Source organism: Pleurodeles waltl, chromosome 3_1 (assembly GCF_031143425.1).
Source record: "Pleurodeles waltl isolate 20211129_DDA chromosome 3_1, aPleWal1.hap1.20221129, whole genome shotgun sequence".
Classification (NCBI taxonomy): Eukaryota; Metazoa; Chordata; class Amphibia; order Caudata; family Salamandridae; genus Pleurodeles; species Pleurodeles waltl.
The window spans coordinates 94,831,986-94,848,384 of NC_090440.1; the positions used below are offsets into that span (position 1 = coordinate 94,831,986).

General features: G+C 44.1%; 1 protein-coding gene across 1 annotated transcript in view; it reads left to right on the top strand.

Annotated features, from left to right (window-relative positions):
* The window catches only part of ZDHHC13 (zinc finger DHHC-type palmitoyltransferase 13), a 239,586-nt gene that overhangs the window by 181,188 nt on the left and 41,999 nt on the right, over positions 1-16,399 (top strand). The window contains exons 12-15 of the mRNA XM_069221911.1: positions 1,524-1,586; positions 4,270-4,363; positions 6,833-6,916; positions 7,378-7,535. Coding sequence (XP_069078012.1) covers positions 1,524-1,586; positions 4,270-4,363; positions 6,833-6,916; positions 7,378-7,535 — 399 coding nt within the window. The remainder of the gene's footprint in view (positions 1-1,523; positions 1,587-4,269; positions 4,364-6,832; positions 6,917-7,377; positions 7,536-16,399) is intronic.

Consider the following 16,399-nt stretch of genomic DNA (forward strand, 5'->3'; position numbering starts at 1 on the left):
AATGCATGTATTGAAGTTTATCGCATTATTTTATTTTGTGTTTCTACATTTTGTCCTGACATGGTCTACTGTGACATAGTCAATGTGTGGAAGGATAAACTGTAAACTTCGTACTTGTATAGCGCACTACTCACCCGTTAGAGTCTCAAGGCTCTGTACGCATACCGCTGTGGAACCCCTCCTGGCTTTTCCCTGTGAGGTGCCCACTCCTGGGCAACCTCCAAGGTGAAGCCAGGCATCCCAGCGCTGTTTGGGCTGTTGTGGAGATTAAGCAAGCTATTGCCCAGAGTTACAGAGTGAGACCCATGAATTAGATTAGGCACCGATGCGAGTATTATCAGGTCAGAGGAAATTGAGCCCAAGACCCGCTGAGGCGCGAGAATTGAACCCTGGTCCCGGGCCAGATTTCTGCATCAGGGTCTGCCGCTCTAACCATTGAGCCACACTTCTCCAGGATGTTTTACCTTACATAATAGGGTCCTATCATAACTTTTGTGACTGAAGGTATCCAAACGCTCCTGTAATACGAGAAAATCAGTAGTCATGTATAGTATTTTATTTGAAGGTCAATATCGTATTATAATAGCTCCCACGCTTACCAGCGACATTTAGCAGTAGTCCTCTGCCAGCTGAGTTTGTGATTGAAAACACTCAAGTACTGTCCACCGGCAGCAGGGTGAAAAGTGCTCTCATATGACTGAAGTGAAATTCTGTCATTGGGACAGTGCCAAAGCTCCTGATAACACTTCCCTCTCTGATATGCTTTGGTAGGTCTGGCACCCACTCTGTCAACCTCTGCTGCTCCTATCATTGATGAAGTTAGCACAGTGGTGCTTGAAAACTAGTGCGTGGCCTGGGTTGTTTTGCCCGATCTGGTATCCATGATATGTGTGTGCATCTCCTGCAGTTTTTTCTTCCTAAGTAAGCTAGTGTGTAAGGCGGCAAGAGCCTGGGGGTAAATAATGCTGATATTTGGAGTCTAAGAAGAAGGTGGGGCTGTTCACATGAAAGTAATTTGAAAGGAGGAGGTAGAAAGCCATACCTATGTTTAGAAAGAACGAAATATTTCTGGACTGAAGGTGAGAGATGTGGGGAGATTAGAAGGTACAGAAATTACAGGTGCCGCAAAGTGTCTTATGATGTTTACCAAAGCGTGCATTGTATAGTGGAGTGACGGAATGGGGAGGTATGGGGTTATATACCCCACCTCTTATCACAAGTAAGGTTTGAGAAACGCCTGCACCCCAAAGAAAGTCAAGCATATCCTCTCCTCCCATTGTTTCATACTCAGAAGGTTAGACATGTTGCATTCAGCCGTCTTGCTTGTTTATGTGCTTAGGAACCTGATGTATGTGGCCTTTCGGCTGCCCGTGTCAGAGCACTCGGGTAATATCACCGTCTAGATGTGCTAGCAGAATGAATGGGGTTTTACAATATAATGCATCTGATGTCGGTATTTGAATTATCTGAACACATCTTTTGTAGATGCCCATCTTGATATAAATTTTGCGTGTACCTTTCAGACTATTGTTACCCTTGCGGAAGCCGGCTGCTTAGACTTCAGGATGTTTTGCACGTCATGCCTGGTAAGTGAAGCTTTGCTATTTTCCGTAGTCAAAGCCGTGCTGGCTTTGTGCCGATAGCACTTCTGAGATTTATCGCTTAGTGTAGTTTGGGGCTGGATCCTGGGGCTCCACAATCTGTGAATTACAAGACCCCAGCTGCATTGCTTACCATATTACAAGGCTTTAAGAAATATGTAGTGTTGTGAGTTTTTTTAATGTCTTCTTGCTATAGTTGAGCAGGCTCATGAGTTGTTCAGTAACGTTTTGCAGTCCTGTACACACATCACAAGCTAGTGGTGACCCATTGTCTCTGAAACCCAACAGTTTGTTGGGCATTCTAATGCACTAGAACATTACTTTATAAAAACATATAGCAAGTGGTGATGCTAAAAAAAGCTGGTTCATATAAACTTAAAACCTGGAAGGTGCTTTGTGTAAGAAGAAACGGGTGGAAAACTGTTACTAATATGTATTTAAAGTACAAAAAGGTTCTGGGGCACACTAAATCACTCTACAAAAATATATAAATGAAACACAATATAGGAACCATACAGTAAAACCATTTTAGTTGCAAACGGCAAAAGAAAACTGTGCTTGTAAAATGTGCAACTATAGAAGAAAGAAATTAATTTAGTGTCTTAAAAACACTTTTCCTAAAGCACAAGTAATTAGCTTTCGCTCAGATTAAATTTAATCCTGGTCCAAACAGAAATTAATGTGATTATCTTTCAATTAGTGAGATTTGTTCATATTTTTTGTTTGAAGTGCTGCTAGTGGTGTGTGGAAAATCTTCACTGGGGGCAAGATTGGTCTGCCAGAGTTCCCACTAAGTGGTATTCCCGCTGTCCACCCCAAAAAAGTACAAGTTTGTGGCCTATGAAAGCAGTGTCATCTACTGGAATTAATGGCTTTGTAACGAGCAGGGCAAAAGAGTGAATGTGCAGTATTCACCACAATATGCCCTTGCTGGTGCAAACATACATTTGGGTCCAAGACCTAGCGGAAAGGGACCAGATGGAGCGCGGATATCCACCTCATACCACATTGCCAAGACGAGAGAATGGATGACACGATCTTTGCTAGAAATGGAGAATGAAATTTTGTCATCGATTTATCGAACATTAAAAAATGTCTATCCATTTAACTGTAAGCCAGGTGCAGGCAGTGATTTAGATGTTCCGTTTGCAATGAAGGGACATGTAGAAAAGAGCCTGGGAGCAAAGCATAAGATAATTGTGATGTATGTTAACATGCACCTCATGCTGATTACATGGGACTGTCAGGAAGTGCAGCCTTCCTGATAAAGACTGACTCAAAAAGTGAGTTTGAGGCCAGTAAATAGGAAAGCAATGAAGGCTCTTTAAAAGTGCGGCAAAAAGACAAAAATGATTTCAGTCTGAAATATTAATCTCAGAATTAATCTGCCATGAAGGCTTTTAAGCATTTAAACCAGATACATTGCACAAAATCTGAAATATAGGCTAAGTGCATATTGTGCATCGAGTCAACAGAGAAACAAATAGCATCCATACCAGAGCCCCAAAAAGACCTGGCTCTCCCCCAAATTGAGGTTTTTGTAACTTTCACCTTAGAAAGCAATGGAAATTGTGCTGTCCAATGGGATGAGCAAATGTAGCAATGCAACAGCATTCTAAAACGTCATATGATACCACCATCCTTGCATTGTTCCACTAAATCAATAATTATGAACTCCCTTTGACCCCGTGTCTTTGGAGGTGTCAGATCAAATCTGGGAAGTTTCATAGGTTAATGGCCTACAGGTGAATGGCCTGATTTAGCAATAGTGAAAAAAAAATAGTACTATGCATCCCAACATTTTTGTTTGATTCGCAATATATTTGTTAATATGCATATCAGATGCAATTCAGAACATGTCTCTATTAAAGTCTAATTTCCCTTTTAAAAGTACACACGACTAAACACTTGGGCACATAAATAAACTTATCCTCAAAAAAGGAATACATTCCCCCGGTTTACCTCTATGTTTCCAGTAGATTGTGACTTTAGAAATTCACTCTCATCCCTAGGAGTACTTCTGTGTCACAGTAAAGGCCATTATTTACTCATGTGGATTATCCACTGGAGGTAAGGTCCACATAAGTAAGTCAGTTCTAAATGTGCAGTTGCATGTTTAACGTTTTTCCACATAAATACTTTAGGTTTCTCCTCCACCTATCCTCCAATCAAACTTCAGTCATTCCTCTTTCTTACTACCCTGTAAAAACTAATATTCCATTAAGTTTTGGTTGTGACTGTGCCACTTTTTCCAAGGTGTGAATGTTAATGAATACTCATGAACATGTGGATTTGTGGTTGCGTTTGCGCAATGGATTTTGCATTGCCAGTTCTTGGCAGTAACCCTTTGCCATTCCTGCTTAAACTCACCATGTGGAAGTTTTTCCACCATCGTAAGTGCACTTTGCAATTCAAAGATTCTGCTTATTCTGCTTCTGTGAATTACTATGTGAGATTGAGAAACCTCAGTGCAGACTACTTGTGTACATAGGTGGGCAAAACAGTTGTGAAGTGAACCACCTTAATTCTTAGCTTCATTTTGTAATTCAAGATCTGTCACTTGTGGAAAAAGTGAAAATAAAGATCACTCAAGGAAGTGTGAACAGATATGCATGTTGTTTAGACACCTCTAGTTATTCGTTCCTCTTCATTCATTGTTCCTTGACAGGTAAAGAAGCCGCTACGCTCTGTGCATTGTCACAACTGCAACTCGTGCGTAGCCAGGTACGACCAGCACTGTATATGGACCGGGCGATGCATTGGTAAGTTTCAGATATAGAATTAGGAGCTACCACATTCTGTTCATAATGTCAGTTTTTGGCAGCTCCATGAAAGGCGCTCCTGTTTATTTTCCTGTGTTTACCTTACTGCATCAGAAGTGCATGTGTGATATGGGAGTTAGTAAAGAGGATGCAGGGACCCCACCAGACATTCTCCTGTAATGCAGCTAACAGCCACGACCATCATTTCACTCACACATTGTTGTGATGACAGCATGCATGTATGTGAGTAGCACTGCCAGCATCTGGGAAAGGTGTGTAACCCATGGGGCGGCCACTTCTCCTTAACCCATGTGTTGGGCTTGATGGTGGTGGTAGCCGCACTGTAAACATATTGCAACCTTCAGCGTGGTCACTGTGTTATGGTTACTGTACCATACAGAAGTATGTCATCTTAATCTTTTATTTCGCCTACAATGTAATGCAGAGAGAGAAGTGGCCAGAGGCTCCCTCACCAACTTCCTAAAGTTCTCTTCATGATGAGCAGATAAACTGCCTTAAGTCAAAGTTCTGCTCGTGATAATGAATGTTTAGAGCAGTTCTGTCTCAGGTACATTATTCAGGTCTATCGCTCTAATCGTTGTTAACACTTAATAAGGTTCTTTGCAACAGAGTACAAAAAACTGGAATGAAGCTGCCTCAGGAAATGAAAACATATTAACTTGTTAACCCTCTTAAAGCAAACATCCAAAAACAAAAGTACACCATCGAAAAAATCAAACATTACAGGGCCTCATTTAGAAAGGAAAAAAGATGGTGTGATTATATAATTCCCAATGAGTATGTTGTGATATGGTGATGTGCATTTCATTGCCACCTACAGCCTCAATTAGAATAGCGTAGTAAGTACAGAGGAAACACTGTGATGTGGTGATATGAATTAAGGTGGTAAAGTATTATGCGTGTACTAGTATTCCACCCAGATGAATGCTAGTAAAGTCAGGAAAGTATGTGGTGCAGTAGGTCGTAATATGTTATTTGCTTGTTTTACCTCGTTTTTCATAATCACTGCTGATGTTTGCATTACATGGGGTTTATTTTGTATTCCAATGCCATATTTGCTATAATGTAGCACAATAGATGTAATCATGATGTGTTCAAAGCATGTGCATGTAGAATATACATTATTTGCACCAGTCCACATTGCAATTTTTAGGTCTCACCTACTAGACCGCACACGTGTTGTCTGTTGTCAGACTTCCTTTAACTTACAATGGGCTTAGAGCCCAACCATTGCTAACCATTGATTTGTTCATTGTCAGTCTCATTTGCTTGTTTTTTTGCTTATTTATGTTTGCGGACTTTTCTTCCTCGTCCTGTGTCTGTCTCTCACCTGAAGCATAGATGCTCTGCTGTCTCCTCACACTGCTAGCTTTTCAGGTTTTACTTTTTGTTTAAGCACTGTACAAGAGCGCTTGTGTTTTCCACCTGTCTCCTCAGTGTGCTGTTCTTTCACTTCTTGCTTGCCTGTGTGCTTCTTTCCCTCTTCCCTCTTTGATGGTCTTGCCATCATGTGCTGTCCCACCCGTTTTGCGTTCTCTCACATGTGTTTCTACTATCTCCCAGCTCCACGTGCTCTCTCCCGCATGTTTGCTTTTCTGCCTTGCCCACCATGTTGCTGTCCCTGTCACTGGTTTTATTCCCCGTACCCTCTGTGTTGTTTCCCCCAAACTTGTATCCTCTGTTTCTTCAGCCCTCAAAGCCCACGCTGTTCCCTGACCGACTTTGCCATCCATGTTACTTCTGCACACTCTTATGGGTTTCTACCCCACCCGCTTTCCCAAAAAGGTTTTGCACTTTTTCTTACTTTTTATTTTCCAATCCTAGATTTAAAACAAGGTGACTTCTCATTTTGTAGGCAGATGCCTACAAAATGACGCACTAGGTTTTTTTTTTTTTTTTTTTTTTTTTTTTAGCCATGCAGCACAGCATTTGCGTTGCTGTACAGATTAGCTAAAAAAAATCGACAAAGCCAGTAGGTCGCACAGGCGAGTCCTGTTGGCTTCACCAATGATTGTTCTTTTTGCTGGTTGTGTTTCAGGGGTCAGTTTATACAAATTCAGACTTTTATCGAGATTTAAACTTGAGATTTGTTTTCTGCTGGCTTAAATACAAGCACACATTATTTTCTGGATTCATGTGTTTTTTAACCTGTATTTAATTGAGGGGATGCAGTAAAATTATGTAGTAATTTGACACATTTCTATGTTTAACGAGATAATCAAAGCGAGGACTGCTGAGTTAAAAAAAAAAAAAATTTAAGCTTTCGTATTTTACCTGACTTCTAACGTACCTTTTTTAAATATAATGAAACGTGCCATAAAAACAAGAGTGAGAAAGTAGTAAGATGTTTTATAAGGCTTAGTCTATACAGCACATTTCGTGTTCACTTAAAGTTTCTTCAGAAGTTAATGTTGGAAGTAACAAGACATATTTTTTATATTTTTACAGGTGCAGGAAACCATCACAATTTTTTCTTATTTTTGATTTTCCTCAGCATGGTGTGCGGATGGATGGTGTTCGCAACCTGTGTCTGTAAGTATTTTTGTTGTGATTTGTGTTTGGAATAGGTCCAGGACCCCTCCATTAATAGAGACCACCTTTATGTACCAGCCTGATCAAGCAATTAAAGAGCCCATTTACCAAACATGCAGTGGAACACATTCGTAATTCGGCATAAGCAATCGGCATGGGCTGATGATGATGCAAAGGCTGTCCCTTTGATAAAGAAAAGTGATGGTACAAAACAAAAGGGGTTGCCCTACAGTCTGATTGAGAATGCTTCTACCAATTCAGAATGTTTGTGAATACTCCCCAAAAAGGGCATCCAAAAGAGGCAGGTGCTGAAACCTGTTGATTTTTGTGGCTGCAAGCCCTGGAGAGATATGTCTAATGGTTATATGTATGCACAGAAGTAATAACCTTGCAAATGAAAATCAGTTTGTGGCTACTATGTTTCACCTGCATTCTACAGTGATCCCTTTTTCTGTCCTCAGATTGGAAAAGACACTGTGAAACAAGTTTTGATAAGGATGGCTTGTGGATTTTCATCACGCAGATCGTGTCTTGCTCTCCCTGGGTTTTGTACATCTTCATTATTGTGATCTTCCACTTCTTTTGGTCTACACTAATGCTTATACTTCAGTTTTATCAGGTAATTTTGTGTCATTCATAACAAATGAATGTGTAGAAATGCATTGTCTTAAGGCATTAATTGTTTTATTATCTAATGGCTCTCCTTTCTTTAACAGTATCTTTTTATACTCCATATACTTCAGTGGCCAAACTTAGGCACACATTTGTGCCCTGCAGCAGTGGTTATCCTATAGGATGCAAAGGTCACTCTAACTGCTGCCTTTCTATTAAACCTCTGACAAGTAGCCGGCTATCTTCCGTGCCCCTTTCCTTCTTTGAAGTTGACTCCAGATAATATGCATGTTGAGGTCATTTTTGCAAAAAAAAAAAAAAAGAGGGAGAAGGAGGTTGAGGGGCTGGGTCAGTCCTCCTTACAGCCTATATAACATTACAACACAGGCCCAGCTAAACGAACTACCACAGGATGGATAGAAAAAATGATTTTCTTGTAAGAAAAACCCTCACCCACCAGGGTTGCCCATTGGTGGCATGCTTCATCATTGGGTTTCTTCCCGTACCGCTACGGAGCAGGGTGTGCTGCGACCTACGGGATACGTGGGAGCACTGTTTTTGTCTTGTCAATGTGAATCACAAGGGGGATAGGAGTGGTGGGGTCGTAGATGAGTAAAAAATACCTGTCTCTTAGTAATTCCAATGTTTTAATAGAACTCTTGGCGGCGATATGATTAACCCCTCGGGTGCCTTGGACGAGGTCGTCTCGTCCCAGCACACGGTTCTTTGTTGTTGTTGTTTTTTTCTTTTATGTGCAGGCAGCGACCCCTTAGGCAAGGGACACTCCAGCCCACTAGACACCAGGGATTTTTTTTCTTTGTGTTTTCTAATAAAGGGAGCGGCCCCTTGGGCAAGGGTCGCTCCCTAGGGGGCCATATTATTTTTAGGCCATTTCTGACCCCCCAACCCCCCCCCCCCAGAGGCAGATCGGCCTAATATAATTAGGCCGATCTGCCTCCGGGGGGGCAGAATCCTCTAGTCACCAGGGATATATTTATTTTTATTTACTTTATGTTTTTATGTATGGGGAGCGACGCCTCCGGCAAGGGTCGCTCCCCTGGGGGGAAAATTGTATTTAGGCCATTTCTGCCCCCCTTGGTGGCAGATCGGCCTATTTCTGTTAGGCCATCTTGGGGGCAGAAACCACTAGACACCAGAGATTGGTGTGTGTGTTTTTTTTTGGGGGGGGGGCAGCCCCTTGGGCAAGGGTCGCTCCCCATGGAGACACATTACTGTTGGCCATATCTGCCCCCGTTGGGGGCAGATTGGCCTATTTTTGGAAGGCCCATCTGCCCCCACGGGGGGCAGAAAGCTCACCAGAGACAGGGGCAGATTTTTTTTTCTCAAAATGAGAGGGTGGTGTTATGGCCATACCCCACCCTAAATAAATGGGGCCAAAGTTGTTCTGCCCACCAATGGGCAGATGGGGCAATTACCCCGATCCACACATCGGGGGCAGAAAGTCTACTAGATGCCATGAAATTAAAAAAACAAAAAAGGAAAATAGTGGGGTGGTGACTACCAACGAGTATGGGCCTGGTTATGCCCTCACCCGAACTGAAGGGGCTAACAGTCATTCAGCTCTCCCCCGCACATTAAAACATCTTATCCCATGGCAAGCAAGAGGACATTTGATTTTTTTTGTTTTTTGTTTTATATTTGGGCCATGAGAGCTTGGTAACTCTCAAAATCGTCCCACTTGGAATGGTGTGGGCTGCACTTCTTTTTACTTTGGGACGCTGCCATGTAGAAAAATCCACAAGACCTAGACACATCTGAAAACTAAACATCTAGTTGATTCCAGGGGAGTGAGCTTCACATGCACCCCGCACAATTTCCTTACCCACAATGGCCTGCAAACCTGCAACTTTGCTGGAAAGCACACATTTTTCCCACATTTTTGTGATGGAACCATCCGGAATCTGCAGGAATCCACAAAATTCCTACCACCCAGCATTGTCTCATCTATACCGATAACATTTCAGCTGCACTTGTCAGCCTAAAAATGTTTTGTTTCAAACTGCCCTTTTGGACCCACTTTGGTTCCCCCTCAATTTCGACGTGTTTTTGGCTCTTCCCTGTCACAAACACTTGGCCCACCTACACAAGTGAGGTATCATTTTTACCGGGAGACTAAGGGGAACGTTGGGTGGTAGGAAATTTGTCCCGGTGCAGTGATCCCATACAGAAATGTGGGAAAATGGGATTTTGTTTTTTTTAGCTAAATTTGAGGTTTGCTGAGGATTCTGGGTAAGAAAAAATTGGGGGATCCACGCAAGTCACACCTCCCTTGGAACCCTCGGGCGTCTAGTTTTCAGAAATGGCTGGGTTTGGTAGGTTTCCCTAAATGGCTGCTGAGCCCAGGACCAAAAACGCAGATGCCCCCCGCAAAAACAGGTAGTTTTCTCTTTGATAATTTTGATGTGTCCAGATAGTGTTTTGGGGCATTTCCCGTCGCGGGCGCTAGGCCTATCCACACAAGTGAGGTACCATTTTTATCGGGAGACTTGGGGGGGAACGCTGGGTGGAAGGAAATTTGTGGCTCCTCTCAGATTCCAGAACTTTTTGTCACCGAAATATGAGGAAAAAGTGTTTTTGGAGCCTCATTTTGAGGTTTGCAAAGGATTCTGGGTAACAGAACCTGGTGAGAGCCCCACAAGTCGCCCCATCTTGGATTCCCCTAGGTGTCTAGTTTTCAAAAATGCACAGGTTTGGTAGGTTTACCTATGTGGCGGCTGAGCTAGAGGCCAAAATCCACAGGTAGGCACTTTGCAAAAAACACCTCTGTTTTCTTTGAGAAAATGTCATGTGTCCACTTTGTGTTTTGGGGCATTTCCTGTCACGAGCACTAGGCCTACCCACACAAGTGAGGTACCATTTTTATCGGTAGACTTGGGGGAACTCTGGGTGGAAGGAAATTTGTGGCTCCTCTCAGATTCCAGAACTTTCCCTCACCGAAATGTGAGGAAAAAGTGGGTTTTTTTTAGCCACATTTTGAGGTTTGCAAAGGATTCTGGGTAACAGAACCTGGTGAGAGCCCCACAAGTCATCACATCTTGGATTCCCCTAGGTCTCTAGTTTTCAAAAATACACAGGTTTGGTAGGTTTCCCTAGGTGGCGGCTGAGCTAGAGGCCAAAATCCACTGGTAGGCACTTTGCAAAAAACACCTCTGTTTTCTTTGAGAAAATGTGATGTGTCCACTTTGTGTTTTGGGGCATTTCCTGTCGCGGGCACTAGGCCTACCCACACAAGTGAGGTACCATTTGTATTGGGAGACTTGGGGGAACATAGAATAGTAAAACAAGTGTTATTGCCCCTTGTCTTTCTCTACATTTTTTCCTTCCAAATATAAGACGGTGTGTAAAAAAGACGTCTATTTGAGAAATGCCCTGTAATTCACATGCTAGTATGGGCACCCCAGAATTCAGAGATGTGCAGATAACCACTGCTCATCAACACCTTGTCTTGTGGCCCATTTAGTAAATACAAAGGTTTTCTTGATACCTATTTTTCACTCTTTATATTTCAGCAAATGAATTGCTGTATACCCGGTATAGAATGAAAACCCACTGCAAGGCGCAGCTCATTTATTTGCTCCGGGTACCTAGGGTTCTTGATGAAACCTACAAGCCCTATATATCCCCGCAACCAGAAGAGTCCAGCAGACGTAACTGTATATTGCTTTCAAAACTCTGACATTGCAGGAAAAAGTTAGAGTAAAACATAGAGAAAAATTGCTGTTTTTTTCACCTCAATTTCAATATTTTCTTATTTCAGTTATTTTCTGTAGGAAACCCTTGTAGGATATACAAAAATTATCCTTTGATGAATTCAGAATTTTGTCTACTTGTCAGAAATGGTTAGGTGTCTGGGATCTAGCATTGGTTTCACACCCATTTCTGTCACTGACTGGAAGGAGGCTGAAAGCCCTAAAAAATCGTAAAAAATGGGATATGTCCCAGTAAAATGCCAAAACTGTGCTGAAAAATTTGGTTTTCTGATTCAAGTCTGCCTGTGCCTGAAAGCTGGGAAGCTGCTGATTTTAGCACTGAAAACCCTTTGTTGATGCCAATTTCAGGGAAAAAACCTCAAGCCGCCTTCTCCAGCCCTTTTTTCAAATTTTTTTTTTTTTAAACTAACTTTTTACTGTATTTTGGCTAATTTCTTGGTCTCCTTCAGGGGAACCCACAAAGTCTGGGTACCTCTAGAATCCCTAGGATGTTGGATAAAAAGGACGCAAATTTGGCGTGGGTAGCTTATGTGGACAAAAAGTTATGAGGGCCTAAGCGCACCTCTGCCCCAAATAGCCAAAAAAAGGCCTGGCACCTGAGGGGGAAAAGGCCTGGTAGCGAAGGGGTTAAAAAGAGGCTGCGGTAGTGGGGGATGTAATTTACCTGACTTCCTAGTCTACATGTTTCGGAGCCTTATCCCTAGCCTCTTCTTCAGGACCCAGGTGGACTCCCTGGACTCCCTGGTGCCACTCCTAGTTTGACTACCCCTAATGAAAGCATAAATAATACATGCTCAGTGATATGGTGCAATTCACCTAACTAATTTGGTGTCATAAGATGATACCTATTGTTTATGGTGTCCGTCATTGATACTGTATGATTCTGCCTCCAAGGAGGTGAGCATTAGGTACAGAGCGGGAGTGTTGCTTTGAGGAAAGTTTGACTACAAGCACACACCCCTCCCAGAAGAGCTATGATATGAAAGTCCAAATACGACTGAGTATCAATGACGGACACTGTAAATGATAGGTATCAACTTATGACGCCACATAAAGAGAGTACCACTGCCACAGGAGAAAAAAAGTAAGCTTCCTGCTACCATATAACCACAACACATTTGAACGTCAGTCCATATTTAGAGAGAGTGGGATGAAATGGGACGAAAAAGGCCTCTGTGTTCTACTCTGCATCATCTCTGCTACGAAATTGTTTCTGTCTGACATCCTTAATTCCAAGCAGTGCTTGCGAATCCCAAAACTGAGCTTTCTCTACTATCTAGATACCATTGTGTGGCAGCTCCTCACTTATCCACTTTTTTCGCAAGGGTTCCTCTACAGTAGCTGGCATGCCCAGGACCTCTCCAGGCCTTCCCATACGAGTCTGGTGCTGTGGCAACGGGGGCGTAGTATATTTTTCCATAGTGTTCCCTTGCAATGGGGTAGCTTGCCGATGCCTCCCCATCACACCATCAACTAGAGAAAATAGGATGTATCACCACCGTACGTGACTCAGAGGGGCAGAGATGAAGTACTGTTGAGCTGCAACACCCTTCAAATAATGCAAGTCAAGGGCCTGGCCCCGTATAACCACAACTACGGGTCGATATAATGTCCATGTAGGCGTGCCACCAGCCCCAACCTCGTACGAATTAGGGGTGTTAGATCTATGCTGCGTCGTAGGCCCCAAACTCCTCCACACAATGGTGCCGCACCTGTGCTGCAGAAAATGCTCCATCAGTCCAGAACACACATACGCCAATTCTCCAAGTGGTGACCTCTGTTGTTTCCACTCCATTTAGCGCCTGCTGCAGCCCAGGATAAACTGTTCAGTGCTGTGCACCTGGACCCACGCTCCTCACTGTCCTCTAATGTGGCCCCTAGGCCCCGATCCCGGGTGGACCACCGAGGCAGGGGCACGTAGGCCGGGCCCCCTCCTCAACAACGCAGCAGGGCGCACCGGAACTCCACCGCCACCTCGGCTCCCAGCCACAAGGTCTCCCATGTCAGGGGGACCAACTGGCCCACGAATCCACCCCCAGGGCAGCCCAGGCACCAACCCAGGGTCCAGACAGGGAAGAGAGTGCCGGGGATGGCCAAGCCAAGACCTCCCGTGCACTCCGCCCATCCGCTCTCCACGTGGCTCAGGCTAGGCCTCCTCACGCCTCCATGGGCCTATTGGTGAGGTGGGAGCTGAAGTAGAATGCCACCGACAGCTTCTGAGGTGCTGGGCGAACCTTCCAGACAATGTGCATTGGATTCCTGACTGGAGGTGCAGGGCATCAGCCCCCATCAGATACTGTAAATTTGTCGGCCAGGGGTCACAGTGAAATATCTGTTCCACATGGAGCCTGACTGCACTTGTTGGGAAAGATTTGAAGTGTCCGCTGCTTTAAGACACAGACATGGAGATTGAAGTATCAAGAGAGGTGAGGGGAGTGCTCTTAGTGGTTGAAAGGTTTAGCCCACTGTTCTGCACTTGCATACCTGAGCTGGACTTGCCTGGGAGAACTGGATTTGGAGCACTGAGTTACCAGCACAACACTTGTATGTAATCTGTGATCTGTCTGCCAATTGCTTGTGCCACCTCAATAGACCGTTTTCTCCTGCTTGAGGACTGGTGCATCAAAAGCAAGCTCAGCTGTTTTCAACCGAGGTCTGCTTTGCATCGCAACAACTAAACCATTACAGTTAGAGATATGGTCCCCCAACCCACTCCGGTAAACAAGGCATGCTGGACACATTCCTTCATCTCGGTCGATTGGTGCAACCATCCCACCAAAGTCCTAAATGAACCAATACCCTACCGGAGCCTAATGCCACATAGGATGCTGCCATGATTGTTGCCGCTATATACCATTAACACAACATGTTTCTTGCGGCTGATGTTGCTGCACCAAGACTGCAGACATGCCGTCTACAGAATAAGAAGTCTGAGTCTTCACAGTGGAAGATATGGTGGCAGAGATGCAGCTGAGAATTCACAGAGAAGAGCCCGGAGAAATAATCCTAATTTTTTAGGATTTCTAGAAGACTGTGAAGAATCCTCCCCAGAAAAATGTTTGGCTGCTGGCTGCGCTCTCTTATGCTGGCCATCACATTGTCTCAATGCTTCATAATCGAATGGGCACAAAGAACACTGAGTCAGCCAGACCCATGATTGCTAGCATAATATTTTGATAGGCAATTGTGCATCATGCTCATACCCAGGAATCTCTGCTGTTTCAGTCCTACAAAATAATTTCCCCAAATTATACCAGTATGGTCCAGCAGCAGCGGATGCGCAGCCTCAAAATCCTCTACGTGCTTTTATGCCAAGCCAAACTTAAGGTCATTTACAAGTCTTAGGCGCTTTTCTTTGAATCCCTGAAGAGGTGTCTCACTGGATGGAAGAAACAGTCAACCCTCCACCTCATACCCTACCCAGGTTCGACACTGAACATCACATAGAAGAAAAATCCCTGACCTCTCCAAAGACATTACATGAATCGCATGTGCAACAGAACTCACAGCCATTTGTCATGGCGGGAGGGCAAAAATAACCGGAGGTCCAGTGGGAGGTCCGTGGTGTGGCAACGAAGAAAGCTAATACACATTTGGGGGAAGCGACGGAAGGCACTGTCCCTCTGGATTAAATTACGATTTGATTGATGTTTCCTTTTTGTTGGGCGGCCTTGAGGGACCCTCCGTGACTTGGAACTGCAGTCCTCCGATATTCACTTGCCAATGTTTCCTATCCCTCTTTTCCTGGTCAGCCCCCATCTCTTTGTCCTTCTTCACCCCCTCCAATCGATAGTTGGCCTCCAACAGAATGGAGATGATTACCAAGATGGAGGAGTTATTTATGATTTCAGCCTAACGCAGGCTAGAGTTGAAATCTTGAGACAGAATTCCTCCCACTTAGTGTTTGTTGATTCCAATCTGTCCAGGGTGGGTTCCATATGCTGGGCCCCAAACGTTGATGTGAAGTTTCTGGGAGGGGGTATATTTGGAATGTGACCACAATGGCGTCCAATTGGCACAGGTTTTTGGTCTATCCTGAGACAGATACATCGTGTTTCCAAAGTATAGCTTAGAAGGGATTGAAATGTTGTTGTTTCACGTTGCTGCATTATCTCACTATGGTTGATGACACACATGCCACTATGGGTCTTGTTCTCTGACTGGATGGCTGATAACATAAGAGGGGTCCAGAGTGACTAGTTACACATAATCACCTGGAATGTGAATCATATAGTGGGTATGATTAAGAAAGTGGCAGTGCTTTGGGGGCCTAAGAGACTACAAGCAGATATACTGTTCCTCCAAGAGACCCACCCAGTGGGTAACAAGGTTCCCTTCCTGGCATGATATTGATTCACTCAGGTCTTTCACTCTGGGTTTACGAGGGGATCCAGGGGTACAGCTATCTTGGTCTGCCTGCATTTTGTGGATAAAAAAAAGAGTAGACTGATGGGGCAGGTATGGGGCGGTAAACTGCTTTCTCTGATTCTCCGTGGCTATGTCGGACCTGAACCAAGGCTGCACCCAACCACTGTTGAATCAGCACTCTTACCACTTGATTCGCCCCTTCACAAGGGAACTCCTACAGTAAACTCTTTTTTCATCAAACTCTTAAAAACTATGATGCAGATAATGAGTTCGCTCAGCCATATACTGATGACAGTTAGTATAAAACCTTGCACGCCAGTGGTCTCGATACCTTGCCTGAATCAGGTCTTCTCTCTCCCCGCCGCCCAGCCACTGAGGAATCTGCTTTCTGTGCCATGGTGATGCCTATGGCAGCTGAAGTTTTTGACCGCCAAATCCCCATCCAGGAAATTAAAACAAATGTGGTATGAGAAAGACCTCCAGCTGGACAAAAATCTTTGGAACTCTTTCTGCCATTTAATGAGGCACTGACCAATACTTTGTTGGATGCCTGGACCTAGCCTTGCTATTGCTGTTTGCCTGTTGACTCAGGGCTCAGGGGACAAACGTCGTCATCCTGCCCCAGGTGGCCCTGCGTTCCTATTTCAACACCATCCCCTGAATGGTTGGTTGTGCCGACATCCAAAAGCAGGTCTGATCCCACTTTCCAGACTACTCCTACCAATTTGATGGAATCCAAACGATTAGAAATGTTTGGGAAGCAAAGTTTTTC